The sequence below is a fragment of the Apus apus genome, chromosome 17 (assembly GCF_020740795.1).
Source record: "Apus apus isolate bApuApu2 chromosome 17, bApuApu2.pri.cur, whole genome shotgun sequence".
Taxonomy (NCBI): Eukaryota; Metazoa; Chordata; class Aves; order Apodiformes; family Apodidae; genus Apus; species Apus apus.
This window is the reverse complement of record NC_067298.1, coordinates 11,117,153-11,129,738: the sequence shown is the minus strand read 5'-3', so window position 1 is coordinate 11,129,738 and position 12,586 is coordinate 11,117,153. Positions and strand designations below refer to the sequence as shown.

Here is a 12,586-nt window from a genome sequence, read left to right as displayed (position 1 = left end):
GTATTTCAGATTTGACCTTTCTGAAGCTTCACCTTGTGGCTGTGGCCAAAGTCTTGGGCTGTGAGGTTGTAGGCTCCAAGTGTGCTGGTTTAGATGCCAGAGCTTCATTAAATATATGCTCTGTATCTTTAAAAAGTTGTGAGTTGGTAAAAGAGGGATAAGAGGGCATCACACACTGTTGAATTATAGTAATGTGACCCATCATTGCCCTGTAGGGACATCCATGTGTGCCTGGTTAGTTTGGTTCAGTTGGGAGGTGACCACTGGGATGGTGGCTCCAACTCTGGGATTTCACCTCCCCAGTTTAGACAGCTGGGTCAAAGCCTGTGGAGGGTCAGGAGGCAACAGGGCTGGTGTGGTGGGCATGTCCTGTGCTCTGTGGCATGATGGCATTGGGTTATGCATCTCTGGTAGCTTCAAGCTTCAAAATGTATGTTTTCCTGTCCCTCACCTGTGTTGCAAGTGCTAAATCGAAGGTGTATTGAGCCAGTTTTTATCCTCTTGAAGCAGATGATTCAAATATTGACTGAGAAGTCCAAAAAGCTTCAAAGCCTGAGGAGGCTGGTTTCCAGCTCCCAAGGGCTGTGGTGGAAGCCCTGTGTGATGCCTGGAGAATATCTGCCCCAATGTCAGGAGAAATTCAGATCCACTCTGGGCTGAAACTCTGCCCCTTAGGCCTTCCTCCTGGCTCTGCATGATGCATTTACTGGGTTTGAAAAGAAGTTTCTAACTCAAAGTGAGTCAGACATGAACTGGCATCACATTGTAAGGTGATTTTCCAGCTGACAGGAGTAGGTTAATTGTAAACTGTCTACTGAAGCTTTAAAACTCCTGTCCAGCCTTATTATTAGCAGTTTAAAATTTATGGAGTGAGACTTTGCTTGGTGATAGTTGGTTTGTGCCCAGACAACGTGTGTAATTAATCCCCACGTTGGGGGAAGGAAAATCAAGTGTAAAGCTGCTGTTTTGGTTCTTTTTTTCCCCCATTTGACTCTGTGATATCTGGGGGTGTGCTGGGGACCTGGGAGGGCTGCTGGGCAGGAATGTTGTCCCGCCTGTGCTGAGCTGGAGAACTACATCTGAGTTGTCACCTTGCGAGCTGAGGGGTAAATCCTTCCCAGTGGTGAGAAACTTCTTTGTATTGAAGGAAACTCCAGGCTGGGGACTAAAACAGTCCCCTGGAAAACTGAGAAATTAGACTGTGGATCTGGACTCTGTGGAGTGGAGATTCTGATGGGAATTTAAGTGAGGATGATGGATGTGACACCAGATCCAGGGGTTGCAGGTGACCTGTGGCAGGGGATGGGGCCAGGTTGCCACTGTGCTGGTTGCTCACGCTGGACTCTCTGCAGCTCCATGGGTGTTTTCTGCATGTGGCCATCTCAGGATGGCCACACGTTGGTCCAGCCTGTGGGTTTCCTCAAGTTGGAGCTACGACCTTGTTAAAATTTTACTTATTTCCAGGCTGAATGGCTGCATCTGTCTGGCTCGGGCAGTCCTTGGACCCGCTTCTGTCGGGCCATGAGCTGTTACTGCGTCTCTGCTCCCGGCGTGCTGTGGTCACCGTGCTCGTAAGCTGCACAGACCCAACTCTCAGACTTTCTCCCTGTAAAATAAGTTAGTCACTGAAAACTGAGAGCAGCTCCCAGGCAGGGTAATTAATTAGAAATGTGAATTTGGAGGCTTGTTTCCCCTCCCTTCGCAGAGTTGCTGTTATTTCTTATTTCAAACGGTTTTTATTGAGCCTCTTATAAACATGGCTCTGTTTTAATGGAGAAATAGCTCCCCACCCCAGCTCTGCAAACAATGTGTCTCAAAGCTTCAGCTACTCCCCACTGCTGGTCTCGGCCTTGGTGTGCACGCATGTACACACACAGGAGCACACACATGCAGAATTAAACTGGAATTTCACAGCCGCAGGGTTGGCTGAGCAGCTCTGATCCAGCTCCCCGCGCGTGGGCCGGGCTCCTGTTGACTTCAATAGAGCCTTGCCTGGTTTATGAGCCTTCAGAGCTCAGCCCTGAGCAGGGGCTGCTCGTATAACAGCTATTGCACCATTACTATTTGTATTACAATAGCACTTCAGGACCCCAATGGTGGCTCAGCGCCCCATTAGAGTAGTCCTTGTGCAAACACGTAGTAAAGAGGTGGGCTCTGGCCCAAGGAGCTAACAATCGAGGTCTTTATGGCCCCCAAGGCACCTTAGGATCAATTATTTATATTACGGTAGCACTTACGCCATGTCTGTGCCCAAGCTCATGTGAGTGGTTGTGGTGTCTGTGGCTTGTTCCTGGGAATTTTGGGGTCTGCAGGATGGGCGGGTGACACTGGGCTTTACTGCTTGAGCTGTGAATGGCCACTTGATGATGGATGTGTTCCTGCCTCAGAGGAGTGACTTGAGCAATGGAAGTGGCTTTGCCTTCCTCTTCCTTCAGATGCTGGAGCTGGTGCTGCACACCCCCTGAACATGGGGGTGCAGGAGCAGCCCCTGGCTGAGGGTGAGCAGCCTGGCAGGGGTGGCAGAGGGGACAGTGGTGGCTCCATAGCTGGCAGCATTGCATGGGGCATCCTCAGCACCAGCTTCCTGAGCTGCTTAAATCCCACCTGTGCTGTTATCTGCACCCACTTCCCAGGCTGCCACCCTTCTAATCACACTAGAGAGATGCTGGAAGGATGTTTAAGGCTTTTTTCAATGTTTTCTCTGATTCCTTGGACCCGTTTGTGTGTTTGTTACTGACCTTTCCTCTCTCCTCACCTTTTCCAGATGAGTTTATCTTTATAGCATTGAATCTTACAGCATCTTAGTTAAAATTTGCTGGTGTCAGCAGAGGAAGAGAGGCTTGTGTTTGTCCCCCCCTTCCTAAGACACCTCTTCTGGGGTGGGAAGCAATTCCCAACCGGGGAATCCAGCTTCTGAGCGTGGTCTGGGAGGGAGCTGAGATGCAGGAAGGAAACCAGGCTTGCTCTTTTCACCTTGATGTTATAAATCTCCGTCTCATTTAACCACCTGACTCCTGGAGCCAAGCCCTGAAAAAGGAAAAGAGAAACCCCAGCAAATGTCGCCTGGCTCGCAGGGAGCCGGCCCCGCTCTGATACACCGCTCTGCATGTCCCAAAGGCAGCAGCTGGGCAGGAGCCGCAGCCGATCCCAGGATCCCGGCACACAGCTGGCTGCGATCCTGCCTTCCCTCCTGGAGAAAGCCCCGGCTTTAATGCGATGTCAACATGAACAGCTGGCTGAGGAAATGCAAATTGCAGCTCCGTTTCGGAGCAGCTGACGCCGCTGCAGGCGGCCGGCGCGGAGCTGTGTGTGGCTGCGAGCGGCCGGGCGCGGAGCCCGGGCAGGGGCTGGGCTGGGCTGGGCTGTGCCGGGGGGCTCCCCAGGGCTGCTGCGAAACTTTCTCCCCATTCTCAAAAACAAAACAAAAAAAACCCACAACCCAACAACCACCCCCAACACGTTTATTTATTTATTTAGGTTGGGTTTGGTTTTGTTTTTCTGGACGGATGGGAAAAGCCAGCTCCTCGCTGAGCCGGAATCCGGCCCGGCAATGAGCTCGCAGCCTGCCCGCTCCTGTGGCTTGCTGGGGGGGCTCCCCGGTGCCCCCCACCCTGCCCTGCCCAGCCCCGCCGCGCATCTGTCCCCACACCCGCGCTTATCTGCTGCGCTCAAACCTGCCCTGCAGCATTGTCAGAGTTCCCTTGAATCCATTTATTATTCCCCCCCACCCGCCGCCTCTCCTGTTCTGCTTTCTAGCACAAGGTGCCCTGAAGCTTTGCAGCTTTTCCAGCATTTTTGTCTCCTGGTGTGTCCCCCACCCCCCCCGGCGCATCCCACCCCCGAGCAGTGGGTGGGCAGGAAGCTGGGAGCTGCCCCGGGACCCGCGTCCAGCCTGGCTTTCCCGAATGGAAGCCAAGAGCATTAAAGCCCACACCATAAGTAAACAGTGCAGAAATTATAGGTCCAGGGTTGGGTCATGAGCTTTGCTCTTTTGGTTGCTTGCGAGGAAGAGATCCCTGGGATGCTTCCGGCTGGAAAGGGGAGCCAGCCCACGGAGCGGGGAGCCGAGCAGGGCTGCGTGGGGACAGAAATGCCACCGCAGCCCCCGAGAGCAGCTGAGCCTGAGCTGTGGCTCCTTGCAGCTCTGCCGCTTCGGGATCATCTCGGCTCTGCCCCGGCCCTTGCTGTACCTGGTGCAAACTGGGGGGGATGTGAATTGTCCCCTATGGCCCAGACCCCTGCAGAGACCAGCAGGCTGTCCCATATTTGGGATGTTTTCCAGCTTGTGGCTTGGTAAGAGCCCAAGCCACCCACACGAGCATCAGAAGGGCATTAGCTGGCGTACGGAGTTGCCTGCAGCCGGCTCCCGGCGACCTGTCCCCGGGGCTCCCGCGCCGTAGCGGGGGTAGCTGCGTTCGTTCCTCTTCCCAGAGGAGCAGCAAAGCCAAAACTTGGAGCAAGCACAGTCAGACCGGGGCAGGGGAACCCGCCGCGTGCTGCGGGAAGATGGGCTGGGAGCGGAGCGTTCCCACCAGCCGCAGCGGCTGATTGCACAGGTAAATAGTGACACTGACCCTAACTAATGCACAAAGTAAATGAATCCCTTTCAGTTAATTGGCTTAAGTGTTACTTGTAGTGGGAGTAAATATTTTACAACAGCGCAGAGGCTTTGCCTTGCAGTCCTGAGCTCTTTGTGCTCCGTGCTGGGGCTGCAGCCCACGGTGTCCCTGTGCCGAGGTGAGCCTGGCTGCTCCCGGGAGCGGGTCTTGCTGCTGGGGGCCAGAGGGGGATTTTTTTTTGGCATGGGAAAGTGTCGGGAGAGAATAAACTGTTGGCAAAGTAGTGTTGGATCAGCTCGGTCTGAACAGGTTTATTCACATCGCCCGGCTCTGGGCTGTGCCCTGCAGGAGCACCCCGGGGTGTCCTCCCCCGAGCTGGGCTCACGGCAGGTGCCAACGGCGTCTTCTACCCAGTTTGGGGCAAGTCATGGCATTTTTGCAGAAGTTTTCGTAAGTGAATAACGGTGCCCTTGGAGGGGCACCCACGCAGGCTTGTGCTGTCACCAGTGTTACCTCTGCAATGACAGCAGCAGCTGGTGCAGAGAACTTGTGAGGCTCAGTGCAGCTGTGGCCCTAGGCAGGGGTACAGCAAGTGGTGCTGCAGGCTGAGGTGACAGCCCGGGCTGGGCTGCCTGGAGCCCTGGGAGCTGCTTCCGAGGAGCAGTGGGATTAGAGACTGTGAATTTGGAGCAGTGATTGATCTGGGATGGGTTTGATAGGAAAAGCAATGCCTGGCTGAGCCAGGGAGTCTTTCCTTGCCAAGGTGCCCGTGCTGTGTCTCTGGGAGAGCAGAGCTTAGGGACTAGCAGTGACGTTGATCTTTGAGGATGATACATGTTCTATGTTCGGGGAATTTCAGCTTTTCTTCTGAGAATTTAGGTGGCGTTGGGAGATGGCCTGGAAGCCCAAATCCCCTTAGCAGCTCCTCTCCCCCCTGCTCATGCTCAGCATCCTCCCAAACCCGGGCAGGTCAGAGCAGAGAACCCACCAGTGACAGCAGAGCCAGCGTGGCTTGGGGACAGCTGGAGATCAGTTGTCACCTTTGGAGTTCACCTCCTGAATTGCCAGTCTGGACAAGTCTGGTTTGTTTGTCTCTGAAGCCCCACTGCTTCCCAAGCATCCTGCCAAGGCTTCCCTGGCTCCAGTGGCCCTTTGATGGCTGTGCTCAGGGCCTGTGCTGATAAAAGTGAGGAACATCCCCTCGAAGTGAAGCCAACACCATCCTGGGGCTTCAGGGTAGCCCCAGCTTTGCTAGAAAGCTGTTCAGAAATCAGACACCAGCAGGGTGTTTAACTTTTAATACAATGTATATTTATTGCAAACAATAATATACAAAAAAAAGGTAAGTTTCACAAAGAGAAGGATCTTGCAAACAAAACAAAAAACTTACCTAAAGACAAAATATGATTTAAATGACAGGTCTTTTAAGTTACAGAAATACTTTAAAAAGATCTGCTTTTATACAGAAATAGGAAGATGCCATATTATAAGAGTGCTTTAAGATTTTTTTCTTCTACTGAATCCCTAAAAAAAGTGTTAACAAATATATCAATTTTTTTTTAAATAAAAAAAAAAAGTTTGCTGTCTTTTTTAAAAAGCAATCCTTAACTGTTTAGCCACAGCTTCACCAAAGTCAGTGTCCCCACCTCAAGCCAGTTTTGGGGGGGTGGAAGGCTAAAATGGCACGGCTGGGGCCTTGGGTCTGGTCCTTGCACGAGCTTGTGTGTCCCAGAGAGCTGAGGCAGAAAACAAGGCAAATGATTCAGTGATTTGCTACATTTGCAATCTTGAAGTTTGTACAATTTTTTTTCTTTTTCCAGTTTATCCTTAAGAAAAAAAAAAGGAAGAGCACAAGTTTGTACAAACCCAGGACACAGATTTAAAAAAAACAAAACAAAAAAGAATAATAATAATAAAAAAGAATTAAAGAGATAAATAAAGGACTGGTTACAGTTTAGACCATAATTTAACAGGCACGGTTACCTTCCAAATAATGCTCTGACAAATGCAATTGCTTTTGAAAGGACTTAAAATAGGAGGGAGATTAAAATAAAAAAAAAAGACAATTGTGATTAAAAACTGCTCTTCTCACAAAATAAATAATGTATAGTATCTGTGATGTCCCACAAGCAGAGAGGAGCCCCTGGATGGGGGGGTTGATTGGAGGGGATCAAGCTCAGCCCCCCCAGCCCCCAGGGACAGGCAGAGCTGGGGACAAGTGATTATCCCAGGGCTGATCTGAAGGCTTCCCAACAGCACTTCTTGCTGGGGTTTTTTTATTATTGCTTTTTTTTAAAAAAAAAACTATTTGTTTTTCTTTCTTAAGGCTCAGGGTTATTAAAAAATAAAGTTAAAAATCTCCTCCTGGCCCGTCTTGCTATGAGTTAGAAAAATAAAGCCTCTCCCATGCTTGTCCCCACGCAGTCTCAGCTCATGTCTCCCAGGCTGCAGAGCTGTGTTCCCAGTTCAAAGCAGTTTGCTTCTTTATTTTTAGAGAAAAAGACACTTTATCTATACAAAAATACCTTTGACTGCAAGAAAACCTAGGACTGCTCCACTAAGTGTCATTATTTTTTTTTTTTAGCTGCTGGAAAAATAAGAGCATTTTAAAAAAATCTCTAAAAAATATGTATAAATCCCCTCCAATCGGCAACGAATCATACACAGTACATACTAAAAAATATTTAAAATAGAGAATATTCCTCACAGAGGACTCTGAGTTCTCTCTTTCCCCCCTCCCCCAATTTTTTTTATTTTCTTTTTTTTGTTTAATTACTGCTAAAAAAAAATAATAATTCATTACAAAAGTCCAGAGAACAAGACAGCTGAGGTGGTTGGGTTAGAAATCTCATCTGCCCGGGGAAGCAGAGTTAAAGTCCAGTCCTTGGAAAGTCTGTACCGAGTTTTTCCAGCTCTGGGAGCTGCCGGGCCCCTTCCTGGAGGATGGAAGGGTGGGTGGGTGGGTGGATGCTGTAGTGCAGAAGGCTGAGGCACTCTCTCCTCCCTGCCAGCTTTAACTTTAGCATCTTTTATTCATTATTCTTTTAATTTCAAAGAAGGAATAAGTCTGAGGAAGTTCTCCCATCTTCTTGCTGCTTCCCTGCTTTTTGTGATAATTTTGTTTTGTTTGTTTTTTTTAAACCTTTCTTGTTGGTTGTTTATTTTTACTTTTTTTTTTTTTAAACGGCTTTTAGGGCCTGGTGAGCTGTGTGTAGACGGGCTGTTCCCAGTGCTGCGGGCTGTGGGTCTGGGGGATGGAGGGGACCCCAGAAGTGTCTGCAATGGGGGTGTACATGGGGCGCTGCGTGGGGTTCATGTAGGTGAAGGTGGAGTAGAGGCTGCTGCTCTGCCCGGCCGCGTGGCTGTAGTAGGAGCTGGAGTTCTGGTGGTCGGTGTAGTCGTACTGGGAGCGGGTGATGGTGGGGTAGGAGGAGCCGTAGTGCTGGAGGTTGAAGGAGCTGTAGTTGAGCTGCTGCGGGGAGTGCTGCTGCTGCTCGCTGTAGTGGCTGGGGCTCAGCTGCTCCGTCTTGATGTGCGTCCTCTGCTGCGCCGGGCCCTGCTCCCCGCTCAGCGCCGGCAGCCCCCCGTGCTGCGCCTGGGCCGGGGGCTGCGGCGGCGGCTGCGGCTGCTGCTTCGACAGCCAGACGTGCCCGGCCCCGCTCTGAGAGCCCGTCGTGCTGCTGATGCCGTAGCTACCGGTGTAGGTGACCTGGCCGGGCTGCCCGTGGGTGGCCGGGACCCCCGGGTGCCCGTTTGGGGGGAGGTACTGGTCGAACTCGTTGACGTCGAAGGTCTCGATGTTGGAGATGACGTCGCTGCTCAGCTCGCCGATGTCCACGTCTCGGAAGTCGATGTGGGGCGGCTGGCGGCCGCCTTCTTGGAGGGGGCGGCCCTCCCGCTTCAGGTCCTGCTTGCCCGGCTGTGTGTCCGTCTTGGGGGTGGTGGGGGGCGTGGGGGGACCCTGCGATTGTCCTGTGGAAGGAAAGAAAGGGCATGGGAGTGAAGGGTATCACCAGGCAACCCCTGCACCCGGGGCGGGAGGTGCTGCTGGATGTGACAACGCCGTTAATCGCCGTTAATTGTTAACCCGCCGGGCGGCCCGGGAACAGCGCGTTGTGTCTGAAAGCGGTTGTGTAGGGAAACAAACATCTCCAGGTGTGAGGAACAGCGACCTGAGCCCTATCAGCACCCATCTCTCATGCTGGGTAAAATTACTCAGCCTTCAGCCGCGAGAACAGAGCCGTCTTTTGGTTTATCGTTTTAAAAAGTACGGGTTCACGGTTCTCATGGGGAGAGGGGGCTGGAAGTGGCTGCAGGGACGCACGAGGGCAAGTGTTTGTGTGCCCGTGCTGTGGGCAAAGCTCGTGGGCAGCTCTGCCCCTGTCCCCGTCCAGCCGTTCACTTCTCCTTGAGTTTCTGGATCTCTCTCCTTTCCCCTTCCCCATCTTATCCAATCTCGATTTCACCCTGGCTTGGGATACAGCTTTTCTTAGGCAGCCATGACTTAAACCCGCCAGAACACCTCGTGAGTACCTACCCGAGTGCTCCCCAGGGGAGTGCACCTCGCTGATGCTGGAGGATGACTGTGGGGAATCTGCCTGCAGCGCCTTGAAGATGGCGTTGGGGGAGATGTGGGTCTGCTCAGAGCCCTCCTCCTGCTCCGACTGCCCGTTCTTCACTGACTTTCTCCGCCGTGGCTGGTACTTGTAGTCAGGATGGTCCTTCTTGTGTTGCACCCGCAGCCGCTCGGCCTCCTCCACGAACGGACGCTTCTCGCTCTCGTTTAGCAGCCTGGAAGAGGGGGACGTGGGGGGTGAGGGGCTGCAGCTCATGGGGGGCATTAGCAGCCCCCTCCCCACTATGTCGTTAGCACCAGCCCAAACCTCTCTCCGGGATCGTCTCAACTGGCAACGCAAAGACACCCCCCTGCCCCGGTGTTGAACCTTCAATGCCCTGTCTGAGGCACACTCTGGTTGTCACCCCCCTCTTGCCCCCACAGCTTGCTTTGGTGATCTAACAAGAGGCGGCAGCAGGGTCTGCCCCTTGTCCCGCAGAGCCACCCCTGCAAGGGTGCACGTCCCATTCCCGGGCTGCTTTAGGTGACAGCCCTGTCGCTGCCTGCCGGGGCCAGGTTTGCTCGCTGTCTTTTCCTCCTGCCGCAGGAGCAGCCACAAATTTAGGATTCCCCCCTCCACCCCCCTTCTGCAGTCACAGAGCAAGAGGCAGCCAGGTGACTCACTTTCCTTCTGTTTTTCTCCCCTCCCTGCCTTTTTTTGGCAGTCGGAGGGCACCCAGCCATGCACCACTCATCGCACCCACCCACCCACCCGGGGCTTGGCACAGCATCGCCCGGCTCCCGCCGCCCCCTCCCCTCGGCCCGCATCGCTTCTTCTCCTGGGCCAAGCTGATGCAATCCAGAAAAAAACATCATTTCCTCTGGACATGAGCACAAACAAACAAACGCCAGGGCAGGCCCCGCTGCTCCGGCCGCGGGGTGGGGGCTCTGCCAGCCCCCGCACGGTCACCCCCTCTGCTCAGCTTCCACCCGGGGCATTGCTCAAGGGCGAGAAACCACTTGAAAGACGAGGAGGCGGCCACAGGGAACTACTTTCTTACTTTCCCCTACTATTCTTGCTACTGCTACGCAAAAAAAAGTTTGCCGAAGTTTTCAGCGGGTGTTGCAGGCTCGAAACCATCCTCTCCCTCCTTCCCTGAGTGCTGGAACAGGCTCGAGGAGACTTTACAGGCTTCAGCCTCCCCCCCAGTACTGACCCGTCCCGCTTCCCCACTCACCTCCAGAGCTTGCCCAGGGTTTTGCTGAGCTCGGCGTTGTGCAGATGCGGGTACTGGTCCGCCAGCTTCCTCCGGGCCGCCTGTGCCCACACCATGAAGGCGTTCATGGGTCTCTTCACGTGGGGTTTGTTTTTGCTGGAGCCGTTCACCCGGACTGGCATGGGGACCAGGGTCCAGTCGTAGCCCTTGAGCACTTGGCTCACCGCCTCTCGGATGCACACCGGGAACTTGTCCTCGTCGCTCTCCTTCTTCAGGTCCGGGTCACCCTTGGGGAAGGTGTTTTCTTGGGGTCTGGTGTTCTCCGTGTCCGAGCCGGATCCAGAGGGACAGGGAGACCCAGCGGAATCGTCCGACATGGTGGGGCTGGGGGCGTCGGAGATACATTTATCCTGTTCTTCTGTCATTTTCATGAAGGGGTCTAGGAGATTCATGCGAGAAAGTGGCAGAGGGGGGAACAGGGGATGAAAAAATAACGATAATAAAAAAGTCAGATGGTTAAGGGGGTAGGGAAGGGTTAAAAAAGTAAAACGAGGAGAGACGAAGTCTCCACCAGCGTGAAGGAAAGGAGGAAAAAAAGCTGGAAAAAAAAAAAGTTTGCAAAAGTTTATTATTGTTTTTTCCCTCTAAGCAAAAAAAAAAAAAAAAGTTTTTTTTTTTTTTAAAAAAAAAGTGGTGGTGGGGAGAGAAACTTTCTCAAGTTGCGGGAGGGAAAGGAACGGCCGGGGGCAATGCAGAACCCGGGGCGGGCCGGGTGGGCAGCGCGGGGCCGGTCGCGCCCCGCCGGTCTCCAGCGCGGCTCTGCGGCCCGCGCCGCGCCCGCCAATAAATACCCTGCGCGGCGCTTTCGGCTCCGCGGCGCTCGGCCAATGGGCGGGCGGCCCCCGGGGGCTGGCGGGGCTCCCATTGGCTGAGACGCCGCCGGGGGGCGGGGCTTGAGGGCGCGCAGGGCCGCTCAGCGCCGCGCAGGGAGGGGGTAACGGGGGGGGGGGGGGGGGGGGGGGCTGCGAGTCCTTTGCGCGGGTGCGGAAAGGGATCTTCCCCCCCCACCCCGCGCCCGTTTGGCACCGCTCGGTGGGGTTTGTTTATTTTTTTGTTGGTTTCCCGGGAGGCGCGGAACGAGCGCTGCTGCGGAGCTGGGGGGACACGCGCGGGTTTGCTGCAGAGCGGGAGGGTCTGTTCCCCCCCCCCCCGACCCTAACCCGCACCTCCCCGCGGGCGCGGAGCGGCGCTGGAGGAGAGTGGCGGTGCCCGGAGCTCCGCGGAGAGAAGCGCGGAGCGGCGCGCGCTGCGCGGGGCTGTCCAGAGGGGGCGACAAAGGCCCAGGAACGGCGCGGCGGGGGCGGGGAGCGCGGAGCGGGGAGGGGGATCCGCGCCCCTCCGCGGCGCCGCCCCCGCCGGGCCGGAGCGTGGGGGCAGACACGAGGGGGGAGCTTGGAACCTAAAAGACTCCGAACCCAAGTTTTATTTATTTATTATTATTATTATTATTTTTTCTTTTCCCCGCGGGTGGGTGCGCTCCATCCCGCGCCCGTCCCCGGCGCGTCGCGGCGGCCGTGCCGGTCCCACGCGTGTCCCGTGGGAATTCTGCCCGTGTACAAGTGACTGTCCCGACGGGCAGGGCTCCACTCACAGCGTCCCAAACTCCCCATCATTCTCCCCACCCTTTTTTTTTTCTTTTCTTTCTATTTTCTCTCCGATTTTACTTTTTTTCTCTCTGATTTCCATTCCCCCCCCTTCTTTCCCACATTATTCCTCCCCTCCGGGACGGGTGTCGGACCGAGCCCTGCTCCGCACCTCGGTGCAGCCTGTGCCGGAGGGGAGGGATGTTGCTCCCCCCCCCCCCGCAACACAAAAAAAGAAGAAGAAAAAAAGTTTTTCCGACTTGACCAACTCTTATCATCAAAACAAAACAAGAAGCAAATATATAAGCCCTGGAGCTTGCCAGGGTTATCTCTAGATAAACGCAAATACTTCTCTTTTCCAGTGAATCATTCGGTATCTGCATTTTTATTGGCGAGCTGCTTTTCCGCGCGCCTAAGAATTAAATATCAGGGATGCCGGTAGGAGAGGAGTCGTTATCGAGCTGGAGAATAAAGCAAATCTCATCTTTTAAGTCTGAAAGGCGAGGGGGGGTTTGTGGGAGCCCAATTTGGGCGCGGATGGGTGCGAAGGCGGCTCCCGCGGGCGCGGAGAGCTGAGCTGCTGCCCCGCGTCCCTGCCCTGCCCGCCGGGCT

General features: G+C 54.2%; 1 protein-coding gene across 1 annotated transcript; it reads right to left on the bottom strand.

The window, feature by feature from the left end:
* Positions 1-5,847: 5,847 nt before the first annotated feature.
* On the bottom strand, positions 5,848-11,098 carry SOX9 (SRY-box transcription factor 9). The gene is made up of 3 exons (XM_051634843.1): positions 10,353-11,098; positions 9,097-9,350; positions 5,848-8,531 (listed from the first exon to the last, which is right to left on the bottom strand). Exons 1-3 carry the CDS (start codon positions 10,781-10,783, stop codon positions 7,750-7,752), a joined length of 1,467 nt encoding a protein of 488 aa, XP_051490803.1. The 5' UTR covers positions 10,784-11,098; the 3' UTR covers positions 5,848-7,749.
* Between the last annotated feature and the right edge of the window lie 1,488 nt (positions 11,099-12,586).

Bases quoted from the DNA above. Each gene is read 5' to 3' on its own strand.
- SOX9 (XM_051634843.1), bottom strand. From the start codon at position 10,783: ATGAATCTCCTAGACCCCTTCATGAAAATGACAGAAGAACAGGATAAA. The intron at 9,351-10,352 runs GTGAGTGGGGAA...CCCCTCTTCCAG, and splicing joins ACCCTGGGCAAGCTCTGGAG to GCTGCTAAACGAGAGCGAGA. The intron at 8,532-9,096 runs GTAGGTACTCAC...TTCCTTCCACAG, and splicing joins CTCCCCTGGGGAGCACTCGG to GACAATCGCAGGGTCCCCCC.